This window comes from Anomaloglossus baeobatrachus, chromosome 12 (assembly GCF_048569485.1).
Source record: "Anomaloglossus baeobatrachus isolate aAnoBae1 chromosome 12, aAnoBae1.hap1, whole genome shotgun sequence".
NCBI classification, from domain to species: Eukaryota; Metazoa; Chordata; class Amphibia; order Anura; family Aromobatidae; genus Anomaloglossus; species Anomaloglossus baeobatrachus.
In genome coordinates this window covers 128657227-128683324 of record NC_134364.1, presented here as the reverse complement: position 1 = coordinate 128683324, position 26098 = coordinate 128657227, and the positions used below count along the sequence as shown (strand labels likewise).

General features: G+C 50.8%; 2 protein-coding genes across 5 annotated transcripts in view; one reads left to right on the top strand and one right to left on the bottom strand.

Annotated features, from left to right (window-relative positions):
• Positions 1-26098, bottom strand: part of S100A1 (S100 calcium binding protein A1) — a 71932-nt gene that overhangs the window by 36062 nt on the left and 9772 nt on the right. Inside the window, exon 1 of one of the 3 annotated variants that reach the window (XM_075330018.1) lies at positions 9640-9840. The exons of 1 other annotated variant lie outside the window; for it this stretch is intronic. The gene's annotated coding sequence lies outside the window, so the exon portion shown is untranslated. Of the gene's footprint in view, positions 1-9639; positions 9841-26098 lie in introns of those variants that run through there. One more of the 3 variants, XM_075330019.1, reaches the window with a different exon arrangement.
• Positions 7791-26098, top strand: part of LOC142257800 (uncharacterized) — a 42964-nt gene continuing 24656 nt past the window's right edge. The window contains exons 1-2 of one of the 2 annotated variants that reach the window (XM_075330016.1): positions 7791-7884; positions 8264-8436. In XM_075330016.1, the coding sequence (XP_075186131.1) occupies positions 7827-7884; positions 8264-8436 (231 nt within the window). In that variant the 5' untranslated portion in view covers positions 7791-7826. The remainder of the gene's footprint in view (positions 7885-8263; positions 8437-26098) is intronic. The other variant, XM_075330017.1, reaches the window with a different exon arrangement.

The following is a 26098-nucleotide window of genomic DNA, read 5'->3' as shown; positions in this document are numbered from 1 at the left end:
GGATACATTTCGTTATTTACTAAATTTAAAAAGTGTTCTCTTGGTTCAAATAAACTTTATGGGTTATCTTGTTTGTGACATCCAGAGCTAGTACAAAGAAGACAAAGATATTGACTACTGCCAGGTACGACCAGGACACGTTTGAGATGGGCGGTGATGAACTAGAAGTTGTAAAGGCCTTCAAACTACTCTGATCAATGATCACTGAAGATGTAGCAATGACACTAGAAGTCAATAAGAGAATAGCTATGAATAGCTATGTGTAAATCGGCAATGAAGTCACTGGACAAGGTCCTCAAATCAAGGAATATTTCACTGGTGATGAAAACACAACTCATACATAGTCTGGTCTTTTCTGTGGTAATATGGATGCAAATCCTGGATAATGAAGGAATAAGACAGGAGAAAAATCAACAACTTTCATATGTGGTCCTGGGAAGAATGTTATCAATATCATGGATTTCAACAAAAACAAACAAATCAAGCCAGACATCACCAAGCTATGACTTGCCTACTTTGGACACATCATATGAAGAGAGCAATCACTGGAGAAGGACATCATGGTTTGAAGAATAGGAGGAACAAGGTGAAGAGGAAGACCAGTAACCCGATGGCATGATACAATCAAGATAATGGCGGAGAACAGCTTGGTCCACCTATCTAGGATACACAAGATCGACCTCTCCTCAGGGCTAAACCCCTGCCAGTTCATCAAGAAGTAGGTGTAACCTCGCAACCTTTTCACAACGAGAATGGCTTTTACCGCAAAGGTGTCTTCATCACTGACCGGAGTAGGAGAGTTACCTGGATCCATGTAGTAACGACTCAGGATGACGGTTTAAGGAGGAACACATGGAATGATTTGGGAATTTGTAAGGAAGCCGGGAGCTTTGGCTTGGAGGATACCTCGTTAATCCACTGGAGCACCTCGCAGGGACTAATAAAGCAGGGACCCAACTTTTAAAATGGCAACTTGTGGCGGACGTATCTAGAAGAAAGCCATACCTTGTCTCCTGACTGGAACTAATGAGAACCATTGCGTCTCTTGTCAGCATGCCTCTTCATACAGATGGAGGACTGCTCCAGGGAGGACTTGGTCACCGCCCGGACTTGGGACAAAGTCTTGACCAGAGCATTGGCTGCAGGATTGCCCTATGTGAGCGCCATTGGGAACAAGATTTTGTGTCGCTGTCCATACACTATGTGAAATGGCGACATGGTGGAGGATTCACTAGAGTGATTGCGATATAAGAATTCCGCCCAAGGATGGAACTTGACCCAGTCGCTATGGTGCTCGTTGGCTAAGTACCGCAGGAAGCTTGTCAGGATCTGATTCACCTGCTCTACTTGGCCGCTGGACTGCGGTTGGTCGGCTGACGAGAAGTCCAAGGTGGCATCCAGTAGCTTGCAAGTGGCCCTCCAGAACTGAGAGGTAAATTGAGCACCTCCGTAGACCATGCAGCCTGAAGATGTACTGGATGAAGTGCTTAGCGATGACTGGTGCAGAGGGAAACCCAGTCAGTGGTGTGAAATGGGCTATCTTTGAAAACCTGTCGTCTACTACCACCCACATAGTGCTGCAACCGATGGCACCGGTAGATGAAGCAGTCATCCATCAGGAAGCTTCTTTGTTGTTTGGTTGCTGCCAAAAGAAGGACAGGCCGAAACAAACTCTAGGACATCTTATCGTAGCATTGACCACCAATAATGCCAAGAAATCAGCTGAAGGGACTTCTGTCCAGTGTGGCCGACCAGCTTGGAGGAGTGACCCTACTGAACAATTTGCCTCTTGTCTGCTTCAGCAATGAATGCCTTACAGGAGGAACTTGAGACAAGTCTATAGGAGCCACCGACAGCCTCCTGGAAGGCTCAACAATATGCTGAGGCTTCTCTTGGTCGGCTGATAGAAACGACCAAAACAGAGCATCGGCCTTAACGCTCTTTTCGGCCAGGCGGTAGTGCAAATTGAAGTCAAAGCTTGCAAAGAACAATGATCACTGGGCTTGGTGCGGTTCAATCTCTGTGTAGCGCCGGTGCCTCCACAGAGATGCCAACTTACTGCCCCGGCTGGGTCGCGTCCCCCCCTGCACTTCCTCGGCCATCCATGTGTGCTGCTGCCTCCTTCCCTCCCTCCTGGGCCGTGTACATACTCCACAGGGTTCCCAGGAGTCCACATAAGCGGCCCTTGTCTTAAAGGACCGGTGTTCCATTTCAAGGAAAAGCATCTCAGTCTATGTATTAAGGCACCATCCCATTAGGGGAGGTGCCTGTGCAACACATTCAGTTAGTCAGTATACCAGTATGCTAGCTAGTTGTAAGATCCCAGTACTCCTGTGTGCATCACCTATACCTAAGTCTGCCTTCCCATACCTGCCTGTACTTGCCATGCCCACCATACCTGTCTGTACCCACCTGTAACTGTGTCTACACTTGAGTCCATCACCTGTCCTGGGGGCTAGCTGCCACAGTCCCAGTCACTGCCGTGGGAGTGGTACATTGTGTCTGCCTCACGGTGGGCGCTTAGTCAAGCCCCTCCCACTAAATGGTATGCCCGGGACCCCCCTGTGGCCCAGTGGGTTCACTAATCCCTCTCACTGCCCCTACACTAGCCGTGAGCATTACACTCTGAGACGACTTTAGGTAGGCCAAGTTGTTGTGGTCAATGTGGATGATGACTGGATGCACCGCTCCCTCTAGCAGAGATCGCTATTCCTCCAGACCATCTTGATAGCCAATAGTTCTTGGTCACCAATCAAGTAGTTGCACTCGGCAGGAGAGAAGGTCCTGGAAAAGAATCCACAAGTTACTGTCTTACCTGCAGCAGACTTCTGTTTGAGCACTGCACCGGCACCGGAGGATGAAGCATTTACTTCCAGGATAAACTGCTTGCTAGTCTCCAGCCTATGCATCACTGGAGCTGAAGAGAAGGCCTGCTTGAGGGCGACCAATGCATCCTCTGCTTCTGTGGGTCAACACCTTTGAATTTTCCCCCTTGTGGATCAGAGCCGAGATAGGGAGAATCCAAGATGAGAATTGCGTAATGAAATGCCGATATTAATTGGCCAATACCTTGTCCAGATCCATCCACAAGTCGGTGTCCGAGGTTATGTAGCCTAGGAAAGGCAAGGAAGACTGCTAAAACAGACATTTCTCGAATTTGGTATAGAGACGATTCTCCCAGTTCATCTCTGGATCGTTCTTAGAACTGTAGGTCGATGTGGATAGCCAGAGATACAAGGTCGTCCAAAGAAGGTGGCACATCCCGACCCATCAGCTTGCCTTTATTTTTCCAGACAATCCTTCCCAGAATAAAGCCACCTGTCCTTCATAATTCCAGCCTAAATCGGAGGTCAGGGTGCGGAACCGGACAGCATATTGGCCTATGGTGAGACTCCCTTGGTGGAGTCTGACCAGCAAGGATGTGGCCGAAGAAACTCAACCCGGCTTGTCGAACACCTTATGGAATGTTTCAAGAAGACTACCAGGTTCTGCATGATTGGATTGTTTCTCTCCTACAGTGGGTTGATCCAAGCAAGAGTTTCGCCACTCAGGTGCGACATCATAAAGGCCACCTTGGTTCAATCTGAGGAGAACAGATGTGACAGCAGCCCGAAGGGCAAGGAGCACTGGCTTATGAAGCCTTTGCATAATTGGGGATCACCTTTAAATTATTGAGGGAACTTCAGATAAAGACCGGAACTTGGAGCCGGATTTGTTGCTGGAGTAGGAAAAGCAGCCGGTATCACGTTCAAGAGAGACATGGCTTGAAAGCGGGTGTCCAGTGACCGAAGATGAATCAGCATCAAGTCCTATGGTTTACGTTGCCAAACCACCTCTTGCTGTAGGCCGGTGAATTGAGCTGAACTGGGGCCAGTGGGATCGATCACATGGGCATACTATAATGCTTGCCGGGCGAGCACAGGGTAAGTGGACTGGACTGGACTGAAGGTACCGATCACTGGCCTTGAGGAGCAAACTGGATTGGCTACCGAGTCGTCACTAGAGATAGCGATAGGTACACATGCTGGTAGGTAGCCGACAGAGAGGAGCCCCAGGGGATCAACAGTACCTCCGGCAACTGGCGCCACGGCTACAAACAGTCTCTGGTTGTAGAAGCTGTAGCCGATGTCGAGGATTTGGCGGGAATAAAAGGAAGGATGCAGTAACAGCGGCCGACGTGAATGTGTGATGCCCTGGGCTAGCCAGGTAGTCACAGATAGCGCCCCGCACAACACCAGTCCCTCACTGGGTAACACCAGCCAAACTATAAACCTTAGTCACCTCTCTCAGAGCTTAATGGACACACCAGGGGGCGGAGCCAGGTGGTTGGCCACGCCCACCGAGGAGTTCAGAGGGCCTGAGGCAGGAAACACAGCGGATTAGTCTGGAGTTGAGTTGAGTGAAGGAGTCTGACAGGTGCCGGGGTTGGAGCCCGGGCACCTTTGGCTAGGAGGCAGACAGTGGCCTAGCCTGCAGGAGGCGGGAAGACGGCTCGGTGGAACCGTGGTGGACCGGGACAGGGTAGTGGCCCGCTGGTACCGACCCGGGGAACCGACTCGGAAACCGGAGCACACAGGGGGGTACTCAGACCCTGACACGAGGTCCAGAACCGACTGGACTGAGTTAATTGACTGATTGCGGTCTGGACTATAGGTCCTTTCCCACCCAAGTCCCGACTGAAGACAACAGCCCACCGAGGGGGATAGAAAGCCACCGCACAGGCAGAGAAATCCCACGGGCCAACGTCTGCGGGCAAAAGGGCTCTCCCGACATACATACAGCCGGGGAGCGGACTCCCGTCGCTGAAGCGCAGGCAGCCCAAATACACTACACGGTGCAGGAGAAAGGCCAAGACCACTAACCGGGTGGGAGACCAGACGCAGCCGGCTGCGGGCACCGACACCACCATCAACTTTGTTTACCAGAGACTTGTGTGTGTCAATAACAGTGAATACAACAGTGCCATCCGGCCGCGCACCGCCCTGCACCGCCCAGCTACTGACACCCAACGGGTCCCGGGGCCATCATCCCTGCCCACAGAGGGGTTAACACCTTGCTGCATCACCATCTGCCCCGGGTGCCCAATAACCGCAGCGGTGGTGTCCACCTTCCCCACAACCCGTGGGTGGCGTCACAAACTTAAACATGGCTACGGCCGTACACCTACCTAACACCCCACTAAGTAGCGCCAGCGGCCTTTCAGAACAAAGTGACCCCCAGGTCCGGAGACACTTGAGCCACCCACCAGCGAGCCCGGATCCGAGCGGCTCGGCGGCAGCCGAGTGCGGGGCGGTACAGATGCTTCCAGCAGCGGATATTGTGTAAGCAACCGGCGTGGATACTTGCAGCAGCGGATATTGTGAAAGCGATCGGTGTGGATGGTTGCAGCAGCAGCAGACTTGTTATGCACTGAGATAATGGAGAAATCCGCCACAACTGCTACTGGACAGCCTATACACCGGACACTGTTCCCTGCACCAAGCTGCTTTCTCCAGACTCCAGCACGATCTCTCCTTGTCTCACTAATTTTCCTTGCCTCATCCCCTGGCTGCACCATTTATTGTTTGTGCCTTATCTCTGCATAATACACATTTAATTGTCTACCTCAGGATTATTCTGCCTTGATAAAGGCTCACCACTGAGCTGAAACATTGACAATACTGATGGTTGACGATTTTCGCAGAATAGATTCATGATATAAAAAACACCAAAAAACTGAGCTGTAACAAATGTTCAATAAACATGCAACATTACAAGCATGTGAATTGCAGCCTCAAGACTAAAAAAAACGAGAAAAATTGTAGGAAAAATACCCTGACTATAAATAAATAAATTGCAAGTGCTTAATAACCGGGTACTTAGTATATACATTTTTGCAAAAAGGTAAGAAGCCGTCTCACCTCGTCACGGTGCACCCATCTGAGACAGTCCCTAACCTACTAAAGTTAAAAACATATTCTGTACCTGACTTGTGTCATGTCAAATCTTCAATATGAATGGTGGCAAGTGGTCAGCTGGGTCCCAGATTTTTCCTACAATTTTTCTCCTTGTTTTTTTTCTATATTCATGATATATATCACAATATCCTGTATCAATTCATATGTGTGCCAGAAATAATTTTCTACTATATTGTCATGCACTGAAACACCGATGGGAATCATCACACAGCACAGTACCAGCAAAACAAAGGGATCAGAGAACTAGCAATGTATGGAACTTGTTGTCCACGCACCTCCCTTAAGGGGAAGGTACCTTAAATACCTGATGCATCGCAGCTGAACAGGAGGTCTGTGCGATGTGCACAGGCCCTGGGAAACAGTAGCACGGACCGGGGACAGGGCAGCCACCGCTGGGTGGCCGGGAAGGTGAGAGAGCCAGCGTCCCCATCAGGAGAGGGAGCCAAGACAACGCAGGGATGCTGGAACGGGCCTTACACGGGCCCATATATGGCCCTTTTCTATCTGTGTCCTCCAGTGGTTTAGACGTACATTACAACATATCTAAAGAAAAAAATGTGGAAGAGGTAGTACATTCATAATATTTTCTGTATATCATTAAAAACTATTTGAGAAAACAATAGACATTGTTGCCCATATCTGCATGTCTATCCTTTATGGCAGCAAAGTACATGGCAATCCTGAAGTGCTGTACGCTCGTTGCTTCTTTTTTACTTGCAGTTTTAGGTGCCGAAAAAAGAAATCCAGATTAAGCCTGGTTACAAATCATAACATTGGGTTTTACAGATTTGGACATTTTTTTAAAGGATATAGACAGCTTAGAACAGGGGTCAAGAACCTTTTTGGCTGAGAGAGCCATGAACGCCACATATTTTAGATTGTAATTCCCCGAGAGCCGTACTCACCAGGAGGGAGCAGCTCAGACGGTCCCAGGGGGCAGGGTAGGCGATGCTGCAGGCACGGTGTCGCAACTCAGGCGGGTCAGTGTGCAGAGGGTCGGCGATACTGCTGCAGGCTTGTGGAGTGTCACAGCAGCGGGCATCTGCCAGCATGTTGCTTTGAATCTCCCGCAGTTGACGAGATCAGCTTCAAGAAAATGACCGCGGTGCGTGCGCAGATCAACGCGATGGACTTCAAGAAAATGGACGCGGAGTCCTATCCGCATATGTGCTGCCTCCGCGGCCATTTTCTTGAAGTCGATCTCGGCAACTGCGGGAGATTCAAAGCAGCCCATAGATCAATGGCGCCGACCGCCATGACACCCCACGAGCCCGCAGTATCGCTGACCATGTGCCACCACTGCTGCCCCGGTAAGCAATATGCAGTTTGTAAGATGAATGTTTGATGATTTTTCCCCAGTTTAGAGGGAAAAAAAAGTGCGTCTTACAAGCCGGAAGATTTGTCTGTGAGCCTGATGCGGCGCAAAAGAGCCACATCTGTCTCGCGAGCCATGGGTTCCCCACTCCTGCCTTAGGGGATTTTTTTTGTTTAATTAAAAAATAAATAAATCACTTTCTATGTTTTTTTTTGGATAATACCATTAGTACTGTATGTGGGCCTCTGATAGCCACCTCAAAGAGCCTCCATTTAATAAGAATATCAGGAGTTGTAAAACAAAGACATAGCCTAACACTTGCACTGTATGCCACGATCAATCTCCGGGTACAGACAATGTTGTAGTCATTACCTGCTGCCCTATATAACACCACAGGTAATACACAGCTCTGCTACATCTGTATACACCAACGCACATGGTGAGGGAGGACACACTTTACTCCCAAACTTCCGTGCTCTGGGCTGAGCTTTGGACTAATAAGCAATGGGAGCACCCGGGAGGAACCTGAGGGTGAATAAAAAGAAGAAGCCAGGATGAAGGAAACAGAAAGATCCCAGCTCCAGAGGACCGAACCCCAGGAGTTATATCCAGGTAATATATATATATGTGTGTGTGCCCTATACAGGTACTGCTGGGGCAGGGGGATCTGTGGGAATGTGACCGACAGGTAGAATATGATATGGAGGGAAATGGCTGACAGCCGGGGGGTACTATGTAAGGGGGATTATTGGTGATAGCTGAATCTCATGGACAAGATCACAGGCAGGACCAGCAACACCTGTTTTCTTAATTTGTGTTACAAGTCGGTCAGGTTATAAATAATACCAATGTCATCGTCTGTTTCTCCATGATGATTATACATCTCTGGGGATTAAACAGATAAAATCTATTATATTAAATTAACCCCTATATGTAATACAGAACTTGCCCATCTCCCGGGCCGTCGCAGACTAACAAACTGCTCTACCAGTAGGAACTCAGCCCTGTGCACTGATGGCGTCCGGCTACAGCGAACTAGAATCCGCTATTGAGACTTTGGTCCATAAATATTACGAGTATACCAAGAAAGGAAGGAAACATGACAAGATGAACAAGAAGGAGTTCTGGGAGATCCTGAAGCAGGAGTTGTCTAATGTCCTCACTGTGAGTAACAAGCACATACCATGGTAATGCTGATATTACTGCTCTTATGTACAAGAATATAACTATTATAGTACCGCCATTATGTACAAGAATATAACTACTATAATATTGCCCCCTATGTACAAGAATATAACTACTATAATACTGCCCCTATGTACAAGAATATAACTACTATAATACTGCCCCCCTATGTACAAGAATATAACTACTATAATACTGCCCCTATGTACAAGAATATAACTACTATAATATTGCCCCCTATGTACAAGAATATAACTACTATAATACTGCTCCTATGTACAAGAATATAACTACTATAATACTGCCCCTATGTACAGGAATATAACTACTATAATACTGACCCTATGTACAAGAATATATCTACTATAATACTGCCCCCTATGTACAAGAATATAACTACTATAATACTGCCCCTATGGACAAGAATATAACTACTATAATATTGCTCCTATGTACAAGAATATAACTACTATAATACTGCCCCCTATGTACAAGAATATAACTGCTATAATACTGCCCCTATGTATAAGAATATATCTACTATAATACTGACCCCTATGTACAAGAATATATCTACTATAATACTGCCCCTATGTACAAGAATATAACTACTATAATACTGCCCCCTATGTACAAGAATATAACTACTATAATACTGCTCCCTATGTACAAGAATATAACTACTATAATACTGCCCCCTATGTACAAGAATATAACTACTATAATACTGCTCCTATGTATAAGAATATAACTACTATAATACTGCCCCCTATGTACAAGAATATAACTACTATAATACTGCCCCCTATGTACAAGAATATAACTACTATAATACTGCTCCTATGTATAAGAATATAACTACTATAATACTGCCCCTATGTACAGGAATATAACTACTATAATACTGCCCCTATGTACAGGAATATAACTACTATAATACTGCCCCTATGTACAGGAATATAACTACTATAATACTGCCCCTATGTATACTACCCTAAAGGTAGTATATCAAATATTTAACCTCAAAAGCTACCTCAATTAGTATACATAAAAACACTTTTATTTAAACTTATTAAAATACTAAACATTCGGGGGGCGGAGCTAGCCGATGGCACACTGAGATGCTGTAAGAAGGAGCTCCCACATACCAGCGGTGAATTCTCACACTTCAAAGGCACTCACCGGGTCCAGGATCAGTAATGGCACGCAGGAGAGGACGGGGGACGAGTGTACAGACTCCAGAGGGGGAAGGTACAGATATCACCCGCTTTTTCGGGACCTCAGCCTCCCAGCCTGATACCTCTGCTCTCTCCAACATGGCGCCGGCAGACACTGAGGCAGGAGATAACGCTGAGCAAACATGCAGAGGAGCGACCTCACTGTCTCCTCACATAAGGGGTGCTTCACACACAGCGAGCTCGCTGCCGAGATCGCTGCTGAGTCACGGTTTTTGTGACGCAGCAGTGACCTCATTAGCGATCTCGCTGTGTGTGACACTGAGCAGCGATCTGGCCCCTGCTGCGAGATCGCTGCTCGTTACACACAGCCCTGGTTCGTTTTCTTCAAAGCCGCTCTCCTGCTGTGACACACAGATCGCTGTGTGTGACAGCAAGAGAGCGACAAATGAAGCGAGCAGGGAGCAGGAGCCGGCGTCTGACAGCTGAGGTAAGCTGTATCCAAGATAAACATCGGGTAACCAAGGTGGTTACCCGATATTTACCTTAGTTACCAGCATCTGCAGCTCTCACGCTGCCTGTGCTGCCGGCTCCGGCTCTCTGCACATGTAGCTGCTGTACACATCGGGTTAATTAACCCGATGTGTACAGCAGCTAGGAGAGCAAGGAGCCAGCGCTAAGCAGTGTGCGCGGCTCCCTGCTCTCTGCACATGTAGCTGCATTACACATCGGGTTAATTAACCCGATGTGTACTGTAGCTATGGTAGGAGAGCAAGGAGCCAGCGCTCAGTGTGCGCGGCTCCCTGCTCCCTGCACACACAGCTGTGCGCTGGTAACTAATGTAAACATCGGGTAACCATACCCGATGTTTACCTTAGTTACCAGTCTCCGCAGCTTCCAGACGGCAGCTCCGTGCAAGCGCAGCGTCGCTTGCACGTCGCTGCTGGCTGGGGGCTGTTCACTGGTCGCTGGTGAGATCTGCCTGTTTGACAGCTCACCAGCGACCATGTAGCGATGCAGCAGCGATCCTGACCAGGTCAGATCGCTGGTCGGATCGCTGCTGCATCGCTAAGTGTGAAGGTACCCTAACAGCAGCCAGCTCAGCCATAAACATAGATAAGGCACAGCAGGACACTACAGAAGGGAGTGTTGAAAACCCCCTGTCCCAGCCACAAAAGCGACTGCCAGATAAACTGCAGGCAGAGCAGGGCCCCAGCTCTGTGATACAGCAGACCCCAGCAGCCATGGGAAGCAGATCTGTGACACCCGGAGAGGAGCCTGTAATACCACAACAACAGCACACATCACCTAAAGAACAAAGATCCCCCCCCTCCAACACCTCCACCCGCAGAAACAAGGGAGAGAAGAATAAATCAGACCAGACACAGGAGCAAGAAGAAGATTGGGATTGGAAAGCACATATCAGATCAATTCCAACCAGGCAGGAAATGGACTCTTTGCTGGGGAAACTGAGGGAATCCCATAAGCAAGACATGGCCTCTATACAATCAGAAATCAAACAAATTGGCCAGCGTGTAGCAGCTACAGAAGAGGTGCAGGAACAGGTATTTTCCCATATAGAATCACATCAACAAGTCCTATCAGAGCACACGGCCCAGATACAGGACATTCTGACCCACTTAGACGATATTGAAAACAGACATCGCCGTAATAACTTAAGAATTAGAGGCCTCACAGAAGCAGTGGCACCACCACAGCTGGATGAATGGGCACAAAAATTCTTTACCCGTCTCCTCCAACGCGACCCAGAACAACGCATAGAACTGGACCGCATCCACAGATCCCTAGGCCCCAAATCTCCTGATCCGGCCAGACCAAGAGATGTGATATGTCGGGTCCACTTCTATAAAGAAAAGGAGGCCATACTACAAAGATGCAGAGAGAAAGGAGCGGGTACATATAAAGGGACACCTCTGATTGTCCTACCAGACCTAGCACGGAGGACACTGCAACTACGCAGGGCCTTAAGACCACTACTCCAATCCCTCAAAGATAAGGATGTTCCTTATCGCTGGGGATATCCGTTCCAACTCACAGCAAAGAAAAATGGGAAGTCGGCGGTCTTCCGGTCCTTGGGAGACCTCCCCAACTTCCTAGGGACTTTTGAACTGCCTATGATCAGCCTGCCAGATTGGCCAACCCCGGGGGGCCCTGCACCCTTACCACCAAGAGAGCACTGGCGACAAGTCCAGAAGAGAAGGGGTGGAGGATCCCCCCGTGATATACACCGCTGAATATCGCTGACCATCCAAAGAAAAGGACAAAAACTTCTTGGAAAACCAGGAGGCGAGATATAAATTGATTGTATTGGACTGCTTACCTGTTCATAGAGCGTCATGTATCAGTATCTTCTCTCCTCACGCTTACTTTCCTAGTCCCCCCCCCTTTTTTTTTTTTTTTTTTTCTTCTTCTTTTCTTCTCTTTCCTTCTCTCTCTCCCTACTCCCCTCCACTCGCCCCCTCTCCCCTCCCCTGATACCTCTTCCTTCGTATCATTCCCACCTTGCGTCTTCCTCTTCACACACCTTCTATGAGCGCACTACTTCCTACAAACTAACTCTACTCAACCCATCTTCCCTCCCCAGCACACATACTTACAAAGGACACATGCCCTACACTAATTTCTACCTCCTTCCTCTCCCCCCCTCTTAGACATGCTCTCTACATACACCACTCCATACGCCTCCTACACTCCGTCCTCCCACTTCTCCCCACGTCCTCCCCCCTGGTCATTTGCCCTACACCACTTCATATTTATTTTTTTTTATTGTCTCACTCAATCTGTTGCTCCCCCTTTCATTCTTTACATCTGGATCTGATACTGAGCTCTGGTTTAATGGCATTTTATATTGAGTTGATAGCCTCGTGTTCTCCTCCCGATGTGCGATCCATACCCAAAACACACCAAGTAATTGGGGGTGTGGGGGAGGGGAATGGAAAAGTGATTAATCACTACTAGACTGTATACGTTGATTGTTATTTATATTACTTGTGGGCGTTCGCCGCAGAAGGGAGTTCCTGAAAGACCGTAGGCTTTCCCGCACCTCTATTAGGGACGTGGCAGAGTGCCACATTAGACAATAGTCTACCAGTAGATACCTAAGATCAGTAGGCACCCTAGCTACTTAGCTTATCTAATTTTACCTTTCACCACTATCTTATCTCTGCTCTTTCTCTTCTCCCCTTGGTTTTCCCTATACCCTGCCTACCCTTTCCTGTGATGTCGCACCTCACCTTTTGCACTTACAATACTAAAGGCTTAAATAAACCCGAAAAGAGAAGTCAGATCCTATATCGCCTGCACAGGAAGGGAGTTAAAATAGCCCTATTTCAAGAGACACACTTCATAGCCTCCAACACTCCCAACTGTAAAACCAAGAATTACCCGACATGGTTCCATGGCCCACACCCCAACAAGAAGGCATGTGGGGTTTCCATTGCTTTTCACAAGACATTCCAGCCAACAGTTCTCGACACGCTCACTAGCCCGGAGGGACGCTGGCTATTTCTTAAAATATCTTTCCTGAATAATACTTATACAATCGCTAACATCTATTTCCCAAATCAGGACCAGGTATCCTTTGGAGTGGAGACTCTGGAGAAGCTGGCAGAGTTTGCGGGTGGCACCTGTATCATCTTGGGAGGAGACTTCAACCTTGTGCTGGATCCAGCCATGGATTCGTCCTCTGGTAGGTCTGCAATCCCCTCCTCGGCACTACGCAGATTAAAACGAGAACTAACATCCCTTAAACTAGTCGATCTTTGGAGGGTCTTACATCCCGGAATCAGAGACTACAGTTTTCATTCCACAGTTCATAATAGCTACACCAGACTAGACCACACTTTCATATCCCACGACCTGCTAGACAAATCCCCGGGTTGTTCAATGGATGTTTTTCTCTGGTCGGACCACGCACCAGTATATGGGGAAATTGGGGTGAGAGATATGGGGGGGGGTGGGACACACATGGAGACTGAACGACAACCTGCTCAAGAATGAGCAATGCCTGGAGGATATTCATAAAACCATTGCAAACTTCAAAATAGATCATATGGCAGATCCCACACCTGCCCCGGTCAAATGGGAAGCGTTGAAATGTATGATCAGGGGGGTCTGCATATCCCATGGATCAAGAATTAAAAAAGAAAGTGCAAGGGAACTAAAAGAACTGTTAGCACAACTAGGCCATAAAGAAACGATAAACAAAACCAAATCCAGTGACACCATTAAAACGGAAATTTCTACTATCCGCCACCAAATATTATCTATCCTTGACCAAAAATCACTGTGTATCAGAGATAAATTTCGTAGGAATATCTTTGAGTTTGGAGATAAAAGTGGACGATTGTTAGCCAGGACCCTTCACCCCAGACAGGCACAAACCCCAATATTAGCGTTAAACTCACAGACAGGTACCCAGATACATTCCACCCCTGACATATTAGAAGAATTCAGAAACTACTATACAAAACTTTATAACATCCCATCCCCACATACCCCATCACCTGATGCGAGACATCGCGACATTTGGGAATACTTAAACAAATATGCCCCAGACCCCCTTGAAGATGCGGTAGCTGAAGACATAGACGAGGATTTCTCAGACACAGAGCTAAGCGATGCCATTAAAACCCTTAAAGTGGGTAAAAGCCCTGGTCCTGATGGGTTCACCCCCCGGTTTTACAAAATATGTGGAGGGGCCTGCAGCCCTATAATGCTGAAAGCCTTCAATTCCATAACCAACACATGCCAGTTCCCTAAACAGACACTCCAAGCCCGAATAACTGTAATCCCCAAGCCTGGCAGGGACCCACTGACCTGCTCTAATTACAGACCTATCTCACTAATAAATGTGGATATTAAATTGTACTCTAAAATGATAGCCCTGAGACTAGGCCCCCTCATACCCAAACTAATCCACAAAGACCAGGTGGGATTTGTCCCAGGGAGGGAGGCACGGGACAACACTATTAGAACCCTGTCCCTAGTGGCCCAGGCACGTCAGCGTCAAATCCCAATGTGCCTCTTGACAGTAGATGCCGAAAAGGCATTTGACAGAGTCCATTGGTTTTTTTTAGAAGCCACAATGCAGGCAATCGGCGTCCGTTCGCGCTTACTACAATGGATAAAAGCATTATATCACGAACCAACGGCACAAGTGGGCGTGAACGGACGCCTGTCAGCTCCATTTAATATTAGAAACGGTACCAGACAGGGATGCCCCCTATCGCCATACCTATACATCCTGGTAATGGAATCCTTAGCAAATGCACTCAGGGAAAACCCTTCGATAAAAGGGATACAGATAGGACAAACATCTCATAAATTAGCACTATTTGCGGACGATCTCTTGATATATGTGACACAGCCGAAGACTAGTTTGCCCAACATACTGCAGGAGTTTGAGATCTTTGGCAGACTCTCCAATTTTAAAGTAAACCTACAAAAAACAGAGATCTTAAATGTATCGCTACCATCCGTAGAAGAGAATACTCTCAAACCCGCCTTCCCCTTTAAGTGGGCCAGCAATTACATTAAATATCTGGGGATCAGGGTTTCTCCCAACCACCAAGATCTATATAATTACAATTTCCCAGACCTTTTAAAAAATATCCACAAAGACCTCATAGCATGGCATACCCTCCCCATTTCCTGGTTCGGCAGGGTCAATACAATTAAAATGGATGTCCTACCTAAAATACTATACCTGTTTCAAACTGTCCCACTGAACCTAGGAGAAACTGTCTTCCTCAAGTTAAAGAAGATGATCAGCAATTTTATATGGCGTGGCACCAAACCCCGACTGAAATACTCAATGCTGACTAAATCTCGCTGGGACGGAGGGGCGGGGCTCCCAGATCTTAAAGCTTATCACGCAGCAGCGGTGGGTGGTTGCATATTGGATCTCCTGCACAGTAAAGACAGAAAATTGTGGGTGGAGATTGAATGTGACCTATGCCCGAATATGGCACACGGAATCTTCTGGTTGTCATCTAGAACTAACCTTGGGACCCTGGGAGTTTCCCCGATCCTCTTGTCCCTGGCTACAGCGTGGAGGACAGCCAATAGACGATATAGATTGACAGGAGAACCGGGTCCTATGACGCCTCTGGTGGGCAACCCCGCGTTTCAATGCTGGTTTCACGAACCTCATCCCAGACTGATTTCAACGCCAATGGGAAGGATTCCACGAGTTAAAGACGTAATTACCCAACAGGGATGCAAACCACTGATATCCCTGCTTGGAGACCGGCCACGGGAACCAGGTTACTGGTTCCAATATCTACAACTACGTAGTTTCATAGATTCTCTGGCTCCGGGATCTGAGATACATAAGGATCTGACTCCATTTTTAAAACTATGCTTCCTTAGAGAAACACCCCCTCACATAGTCTCAATAATCTACAACATAGCAGTGCCCGAGGGGGGTGGAGGAGACGACTTGCCTGACTACGTTAGACATTGGCAAACAGAATTGTGCCAGACTTTTCCCAAGGCACAATGGTGTAAGTCATTTAACCTAACACACAAATCCACCATTTCTTGTAGAATGCAGGAACTCAATTATAAAATCCTCTCACGGTGGTATAGGACACCCGCCAGACTACATAAAATGTTCCCAGAGGCATCTGACGCCTGTTGGAGGTGCAAGACCTCAGTGGGCACAATGCTACATATCTGGTGGACCTGCCCAGGGATACAGGGTCTTTGGAAAGATGTCTTTGCTCTCTATAACCATTTACATCACACGGAAGTGACACCCTCACCGGAAGTGGCCCTCTTATCAATGTATACAGGGGCAGTCTCCAAGGCGAAGAAAGGCTTGCTCTCGTACTTTATGATTTCAATGAGGCAAATCATACCGAGGCATTGGAGATCCCCCTGTACATTGAGGAGAGCAGACTGGGTAGAGGCTATGGATAGCCTGCGGCGTCTGGAGGAGTTGAGAGCGTTTGACGAAGGGAAAGACTCCTTGTGTTTCTCGGTTTGGTACCCGTGGCTTCAGTATAGAGAAACACAGCAATTCCAAACCTGGTTACTCACAGGCGCTCTATCACAATAAATATTCAAGAAGCCGGGATGGGCTCCCGGACACAGGAGTGGCGCGGCATCACAATACAGACCTTCTCCTCCCCCCCCCCATCATTTCCCCATGTCTTCCCCTCCTTCCCTTTTTCTCTACCTATCTTTCTCTCCCTCTCTCTATATCTCTTTCTCACCTAATTGATATACATAGGGTCATGTTTTCATACCTATTGAACCAGACTATACAGAAGGAGTTGCCTTTAACACTTTACACGGAATAAATATAAAGATAGAAGATTAGTACATGTTAAAATTAAGATGTTCTATAGGATGTTATACAGATTTTACCTTCCACATGATTTGCGATACATTTCATAGTACCATACGTTTTACGAGACTTCAAGACATAGGTTATTTTATAATCTTTATATGCTGTAACATTGGGTAACATGAAAGACCCTTATGCATTTCTTATCTTCTGTTATATGAAAACTTTTGAAATAATAAAGAAATATTAAACGAAAATACTAAACATTCCACCTGTGAAAAAATTACACACACAAAAAATCCCAGGACCATGGGACCGCCAAATAAAGTTCCTGTCTAGGGAACAAAAACTGTTAATAACTCAGTATATTAAATAAACAATATTGCTAAAGGGGTAGTGTCTAGATGACCCTCAATCTCTCTGTCCTCTACCTGCCAATGGAGATATAACTAACGTTACATGCACCCTAAAGGTAAAAAGGTGCCCCGATTCCTCGGCGGCTTTCCCTCCTATGATATCCCTGATCTCCCTTCTTATCGGGTAGAACCTATGGGGTTATATCATTAAATAGTGGAGGGAACCAGAGAAACAATCACTTATCTGAGATATGTTCGGGTCATAGGTCCTTTAAGGTGGTGTCACACACAACGACGTCGCTGCTACGTCACCATTTTCTGTCACGTAGCAGCGATGTCCCGTCGCTGTCGCTGTGTGTGACATCCAGCAACGAGCTGGCCCCTGCTGTGAGGTCGCCGCTCGTTGCTGAATGTCCTGCTTCATTTTTTGCTCGTTGCTCTCCCGCTGTGAAGCACACATCGCTGTGTGTGACAGCGAGAGAGCGACGAACTGAAGCGAGCAGGGAGCAGGAGCCGGCATCTGGCAGCTGCGGTAAGCTGTAACCAAGGTAAACATCGGGTAACCAAGGGAAGCCCTTTCTTTGGTTACCCGATATTTACCTTCGTTACCAGCGTCCGCCGCTCTCACGCTGCCTGTGCTGCCGGCTCCCTGCTCCCTGCTGTTAGGGCCAGGTGGACGGGCAGACCCAGGAGGTGGATCCACTGGGCCGAACACCTCACTGAAGGCAAGGGGTCCGGTAGCCGGAGCACTACAGGTAGTAGGACAGTCCGTTCCAAGGAGTGGAGTGTAGAAGTCCCTGGGACCACGGAGTCACCGAAGGTAGTCCGGGTGACGGAGCTCAGGTTCGGAGGCCGAGATGTTGTCAGGCAGAGTCCGGAACCGACGGAGCGAGAAGACGGGTCACCACAGGGATCAGAGATGGTACGGACTGACGGGATGGCGGACAGTCACCGTTCGGGGTACGGGAATCGTCAGGACCGGATGGCGTGGCAGGAGCGGCTCTAGGAGAGAGAGAGGTAAGTATACCGCAAGACACAAGGAGACCTGACTCCTAGCTTAGCAAAACACGAAGAACAGGCCCCGCCCACTTGGAAAGGATCCCCCTATATACCCAGTACCTGATCCTTCAATATCCTGTTGGAGGACACTGGCCCTTTAAGAAAGGGTCAATGACCGCGCGCCCTAATGCGCATGCGCGAGGCCCGGGTGCCAGAAGCCAGGGCAGGGAGCGGTGAACAGGAAGCAGGGGAGCCGGCCTGGAGCAGAGCTGCCGACGGGCGCCGGGAGCGGGGACCGAGCCGCCTGGGGAGCGCAGGTGATGGAGGCTGGAGCGGGGGACGCCTGATAGAGGAGCCGGGGAGCGAGGCAGGGAAGCCGGGGAGCGGGGCAGGGGAGCCGGGAAACACGTCAGTGGACCCGGGGAGCGTGACAGTACCCCCCCCCACGCCCCCCTCCCCGCAACCGGGACAGGAAGGCACGTATCAGAGGAGTACCCACATTCTCCCGGGGTTCCCAGGACCTATCTTCAGGACCATACCCTGCCCAGTCCACCAGGAAGAACTGTCGGCCCCGTACGGTTTTCATGGCCACGATATCCCTTACCGCATAGATGTCATTATCAGCAATAGGAGGAGGAGCAGAACTGGCAGCAGCGGAGAAGGGACCAAGGACAACCGGCTTGAGCAGGGAGACGTGGAAGGAGTTGGGTATTCTCATCGTGGCCGGAAGCTGCAGCTTGTAGGAGACCTCATTTATTTTGCTGATGACCTTAAACGGTCCGATGTAGCGAGGACCCAGCTTGTATGATGGTAGCTTCAATCGGACGTACTTGGAAGCAAGCCAGACCAGATCTCCTGGAGAGAAACACGGGGGATCCAGACGCCTCTTGTCTGCGTGTCTCTTCATCCGCAGGGAAGCACGTCCAAGAGACGTCTTGACAGAGTCCCAAATTGTAGAAAAGTCACGGACTACAGCATCAGCAGCAGGGACATCCGAGGAAGAGGATACAGGTAATGGGACGGAAGGCTGAAGTCCGTAAACGACATGGAAGGGAGAGCTGGAGGAGGACTCACTGACGTGGTGGTTATGGGAGAATTCAGTCCAAGGAAGAAGCGTGGACCAGTCGTCGTGATGGGCGTTAACGTAGTGACGTAAGAAGGAGGTCAAGATCTGATTGACTCGTTCCACTTGGCCGTTCGACTGAGGATGGTAGGCTGAAGAAAAGTCCAGAGTCACTCCCAGATGTTTGCAGAGGGCCCTCCAGAAGCGGGAGGTAAACTGAGTCCCTCTGTCGGACACAATGTGTGATGGAAAGCCATGCAAGCGGAAGATGTGTTGTATATAGGCGTCAGCGAGTTCCTGGGCAGAGGGCAGTCCAGTCATAGGGACGAAATGAGCCATTTTGGAGAATCGATCCACCACGACCCATATGACTGTGTGTCCGGAGGACAGGGGCAAGTCCGTAATAAAGTCTGTCACAAACCACCGGGGGGGTCACTCAGAAATCCCCCGCGCTGGCTACCAGTACGTCACAATCGGGGGGTAACAAGTGGGGGTCACCCCTCCTTTATACCTCCCGACCGACAGACAGAGCACGTGACGCGCTCTCTAGCGCCCCTCTTATAGTCAGGCCAATTATGGAATTGCCCGACCATAAGCAAGGAGGCCGCTATACTACTTATGCCGATTATTGAAGGGTCCCCGGTGAGAGTAAGGTATATATTCCCCCGACCTCCGCGGGCGGAATATATAAAATCTCCCCGAATCTCACTGGCCTCCCCACAATAATCCTTGGCACAATTCGCTGCCACCAACCGATTTACGGTAACTATTAGCCGAACACACAGACGTGGGATTCAAGATCGAGATAACAGAACAGCCCAAGATTAATTATATAATTTAATCAGCCTAAAGCGCACTAGAAACTACAATATATACAATAGGGAATCTACAGAATATACATATGTCAGAGTACAGTTACAATCAAAGCATGGGTTACAAACAGGCATACACAGTTCCAGCAGTTACCTTGTTGCGTCTGGCCACAGGGGGGCGCTGTAGACCAGGTTTCCAGGAACTCCCTCACAGGTCTTTCCCAACCAGGCCCCCGAGCAGAAGAACCCTGGAAAATGGCCGAAGTAGGGTTATCAACCTGGCCAAATCCAGGTCCCCTCCTACCTTCGTGACCTCACAGGGAGCACTGCTCCACCCCTGGCTTGAGTTATGGACAATATCCCAACCTGGAATATGGGCCATAACTTTGCCTGGGAGCGTCGTAGGCGGACGCCAATGCTCTCATTGTGACAGTTATGAATTTAGCTACAGAACGAGGGGACTCATGACCTGTCTGCCAGTTCCCCATTGGCTGATATCACGCCTGGGGCATTTCCCAATGTCCTGCTCCCATAAAAAGGGTGTGCCGGCATCGTCTGCATGCGGAGACACCATTTTTATGGTTGCCATATTTATCGGAAATATGGCTTGCGAGATATGAACCATTTTTTACTGGAGTCGTTCTGTCTGGCTATTTCCATAGCCTTGCTAACTAGCTAGCAGCTCCTACTACAGGGTGACGGCAGGGAGTCATCCTGTGTCCATTGTTCCTAAGCCACCTAATTTCCATATCACAGGACATGGCCATGGAGGTGTAAGTGGAACACTGAGAACAAGAAGGGAGGGGGCACTGCCAGGGAGTGATGAGGGATTATGACTGGAGTCATAATTCATCTTCATATCCCGGGATTTGCCTCACACCTCCCCCCTTTTGAGGGCGCTAGGGGGCAGCACACTCCGGTGTTCCCCCGTGCGCCCGTCCGCGACCTCTCCTTGTCGGGACAGCCCGTCTGCGTTACCGTGGTCACGGCCCCTTTTGTGGCGAATGGTGAAGTTGTATTGCTGGAGCGCAAGGCTCCATCGCAACAATCGCCCATTCGTCCCAGAGACGGTGTGCAACCAGCTGAGGGGATTGTGGTCCGTCTCCACGATGAAGTGGCGCCCGTATAGATAGGGTTGCAGACGCTGCAGGGCCCACACTATGGCCAGGCACTCCTTCTCCATCGTGGAATAGGCAACTTCCCTTGGTAACAGCTTCCTGCTCAGGTACAAGACTGGGTGCTCTTGGCTCGCAGAGTCCACCTGGCTGAGCACCGCACCGAGGCCGAAGTCACTGGCGTCGGTCTGTACTACAAACGGCCGCGTGAAGTCGGCTGCCTGTAGCACGGGCGGGCTGGACAGGGCGTCCTTTAGGGCCCGGAAGGCTGTCTCGCAGTCCATTGTCCAATCGACTGCAGAGGGCAGCTTCTTCTTGGTGAGGTCCGTCAAGGGCTTTGCCAGGCTACTATAGCATGGAACAAACCTCCTATAGTACCCAGCGGTCCCCAAGAAGGACATCACCTGCTTCTTGGTCCTGGGGGTGGGCCAGGATGCGATGGCTTCCACTTTCTCAGGCTCGGGCTTCAGTGTTCTCCCGCCTACCCGGTGACCGAGGTACTGGACCTCGCTCATGGCCAGCTGACACTTTCCCGGCTTGATGGTCAAACCTGCCCGGTGGATCCGCCTGAGCACCTGTGCTAGATGCTCTAGGTGGTCCTCCCAGGTGGGACTGAAGACGGCAATGTCATCCAGGTACGCGGCCGCGTACCCTTCAAGTCCTTTGAGCAGGGTGTTGACCATCCGCTGGAAAGTGGCAGGGGCATTCCTCATCCCGAATGGCATCACCGTGGACTCGTACAGTCCAAATGGGGTAATAAAGGCAGAGCGTTCCCTGGCCTTGCGAGTCAGGGGGATCTGCCAATATCCCCGGCTCAGATCCATGATGGTCAGGTACTGAGCCCCGGCCAACTGATCGAGCAGGTCATCGATGCGTGGCATTGGGTACGCATCGGCGACCGTGACCGCATTGAGCCCCCTGTAGTCCACGCAGAACCGCGTGGTTCGGTCCTTCTTAGGGACGAGGACTACAGGCGAGGCCCAAGCGCTGTTGGATGCCTGGATCACCCCCAGCTTCAGCATCTCGTCAATCTCCTGGCGCATGTGTTGCTGCACCTCCAGGGAGACCCGATATGCTGAACGCCGGATCGGGGGATGATCCCCAGTGTCCACGTGATGGACAGCCAAGTCAGTCCTTCCGGGCTGGTTGGTAAACAACCCCCGGAAGGGGTGTAGGGTGGCCCACAGCTGGGACCGTTGGTCCTCCAAGAGCTGGTGGCCAACCTCCACATCCTCAATGGATCCGCCTGCCCTAACCTGGGCTAGCATATCCAAGAGGGTTTCCGCTTCTCCCTCCTCGGGCAGGTTGCACACGGGGAGCGCACATGCCTCCCGCTCATGATGTGCCTTCATCATGTTCACATGGAAGGGCTTCCGCCTTCCACGGGCAGGGTCCAGGGTGACCAGGTACGTCACAGGGTTGAGCTGCTGGTACACGAGGTATGGGCCTTCCCAGGCTGCCTGAAGCTTGTCCTGTGGTACGGGGACCAGTACCCACACCTCTTGACCCACTTGGTAGGTCCTCTCACAAGCGTTCTGGTCGTACCAACGCTTCTGATCGGCCTGGGCTTGAGCCATATTGTCGTGTACCAGTTGCGTCAAGGCCTGCATTTTGTCCCGGAAGCGCATGACATACTCGATAACCGACACTCCAGGGGTGGCCAAATCCCCTTCCCAAGCCTCTTTCACCAGAGCCAGGGGGCCCCGCACACGTCGCCCGTACAGGAGCTCAAACGGTGAGAATCCTGTTGAGGCCTGTGGAACCTCCCGGTAAGCAAATAACAGGTGTGGGAGATACCGCTCCCAGTCACGCCCATGGGAGTCGACCAACATCTTAAGCATCTGCTTTAAGGTGCCATTGAACCGCTCGCACAGGCCATTAGTCTGTGGATGGTACGGGCTGGCCACCAGATGTCGCACCTGGACTTGCTTACAGAGGGCCTCCATCAGCTGGGACATGAATTGGGTCCCCCGGTCAGTGAGCATTTCTTGGGGAAAACCCACTCGGGAGAAAATCTCCAGCAATGCGGTGGCCACCTTGTCAGCCCGAATGGACGACAAGGCCACTGCTTCTGGGTACCGGGTGGCATAGTCCACTACCGTCAGTATGAAGCGTTTCCCGGAGCTGCTGGGGATGGCCAGCGGGCCGACCAGATCCACAGCCACCCTCCTGAAAGGCTCATCGATGATTGGCAGAGATACCAGTGGGGCTTTGGGGCGTGGCCCCGCCTTCCCCACTCTCTGACAGGTTTCACACGAACGGCAGTAGGCAGCCACATCGGCCCCCATTTTTGGCCAGTAGAAATGCTGGTTTAACCTGGCCTTGGTCTTAGCGATCCCTAGGTGTCCGGCCATCGGAATCTCATGTGCGATCCGCAACAACTCCGTCCGGAACGGATAGGGTACCACCAACTGTCGGTCCCTGGGCCACGCCTCCGGTGAACCCTGCTGGACCGTGGCCCGGTACAGCCGTCCTTGGTCCCAGACCACTCGCTCCGGGTCCGAGTCCGAGGGAGGCTGTGCCGCCTGCTCCTTAAGAGCTTTCAGGCTGTCGTCAGCTTCTAACGCTGCCTGAAACCCCTGACTAGATGTGGCCAGAATCGACGAGACTGTCACATCTTCAGTCAGTACCCCGGGACCTGTGTCCTGGCCTCCACCTGACTCGGCTGCCACTTGGTCAGAAGGGGAAGAGCTATCGGACCTCCGGGAGGCCCCTTGGCTTCCAGCACTCCCACTGCGGGTGACAGCGGCCACAGCCGCTGCGACCGTGGGTCGTGCCTGCTCCTCCTCCGTTCCTGACCAAGTCGCCGGTTCAGGCAGACCTACCTGGCTTCCTGACACCCCGGTTGTGGGGGAACCATGCACCGAGATCTTACCTGGGAGCACTTCCGCTCCTGGACCGGCCCCAATCTCACCTGCCTGTTCCCCTCCTGCAGCAACAGAACCCCGCTGTGAAATCTCTGGGGACCCCACATTTGCTGTGGTAGCCCCCACCCCACACACTGGTCCTCCCCCTGCAGCACCCTGCTCTCTGCTTATCCCTGCAGAGGGCAACAGATCCCAGCTCACAGGCTGATTACTTGTAGAGGCATTGTCACACCTTTCTCTGACCCCCTCCCCTGTCACAGCTGCAGCTGAGTGTGTGTCTATGGTGTCTATGCAAGCAGAAATATCAGAGTTCACTCCCTCCTCCCTTACATCATTCATAGATAACACATTAACATTGTCCGGAGGCATGTCAGTACGGGCTGAAGGTTCAGCCCTTGGTTGGGGCCCAAACTGGGAGGTTATCTGCCCCAAATCTGTCCCAAGTAGCACGTTTGCAGGGATCCGATCAGTTACCCCCACCTCCCTCACCCCTCGCCCTGCGCCCCAGTCCACATAAATGTCAGCAACAGGCAGCGCCGGGTCAGTGCCTCCAATCCCGGAGACAGCGAGGGTTTTTCCAGGGATCAAGTCTTGGGGGGACACCATCTCAGGCCGCACCAGAGTCACCTCCGAGGCGCTGTCTCGCAGTCCTATGGTCACAGACTGGCCGACGGTGACAGGTTGGAAGCTGTCCAGGGACCTACCACCACCCCCACCCACACAATACACCTTGGGCGGCCCTTGGGACGGGGACGGAGCCGGGGCCTTGGGACGCTGAGGGCACATGGCCTTGAAGTGTCCAGGTAGGTTGCACTGGTGGCACCGTCTTGGTTCTGCCACGGGCCTGGAGAGGGGAGTTGAGGGGGACACCCCCTGCAGTCTAGGGGCAGGTGGGGCAGTCGCAGAATTCATCTTACCCCCTCTCCAGGTGCTGCTGGTGGCCGCTCTCCTGGCCTCAGGGGCCCGGTTGTTGGTGTAGTCATCGGCAAGGGCAGCTGTAGCCGTGGACCCCTTTGGCTTCTGGTCTCGGATGAACTGGCGGAGATCCTCAGGGCAGTTCCACAAGAGTTGCTCCGTGATGAACAAGTCCAGGATCTCCGGTCCGGTGGAAAGCTGCAGGCCTTAGGTCCAGTGGTCGGCAGCTCGGGCAAGTGCCCGCCTGTGGTCAGCCCAGGAGTCCTTTGGTCCCTTCTGTAGGCTCCGGAACTTCTTGCGGTAGGACTCTGGGGTGAGGTTGTACTGTTGGATCAGGGCCCGCTTGATGGTGTCGTAGCCCTGATCTGCCTCAGCAGGCAAGTCCCCAAGGATATCCAGGGCCTTACCCCTTAAACGGGGGGTCAGGTATTTGGCCCACTGCTCCTTGTCCAGATAGTGCTGCAAGCAAGTCCGTTCAAAAGCAGTCAAGAAAGAGTCCAAGTCTCCATCCTTCTCCAGCACTGGGAAGTCCTCAACACGGACCTTTGGAAGTTTGGTGTCTCGAAGGTCACATGTGGCTGATGAGGGCCGGAGCTGAGCTAGCTGCAGCTGGTAGTCACGGTCTGCCTGTCGCTCTCGCTCTTCACGCGCTGCCTGCCGCTCTCGCTCCGCAGCCTCACGCTCTGCGTGCCGCTCCGCAGCCTCAGCGTCACGCGCTGCCTGCCGCTCTGCCCTGCGCTCTGCCAGGAGTTCCTTGTAGCCCTTCTGGTCTCCAGCCTGGAGAAGGGCCATAGCCATTTGAAGAAGGCTATCCGAGCCTCCCAGGCTCGGTGGAATGGCACGTGGTGATCTGCGGCACGCTGCAGAGCTAGGCGATTCACTGTCCCTTTCAGAGCGGAGGGCTGGCATCTGGCTCGTTGAGGAACCTTGGGTGAGCTCCTCCTCATCTTGTCCAGCAGTGCCAGGTTGCGCAATGTCCTCGGCAGAACGGTTTTCTGGCGTCGAGCTCCTGGAGGACTCGTGG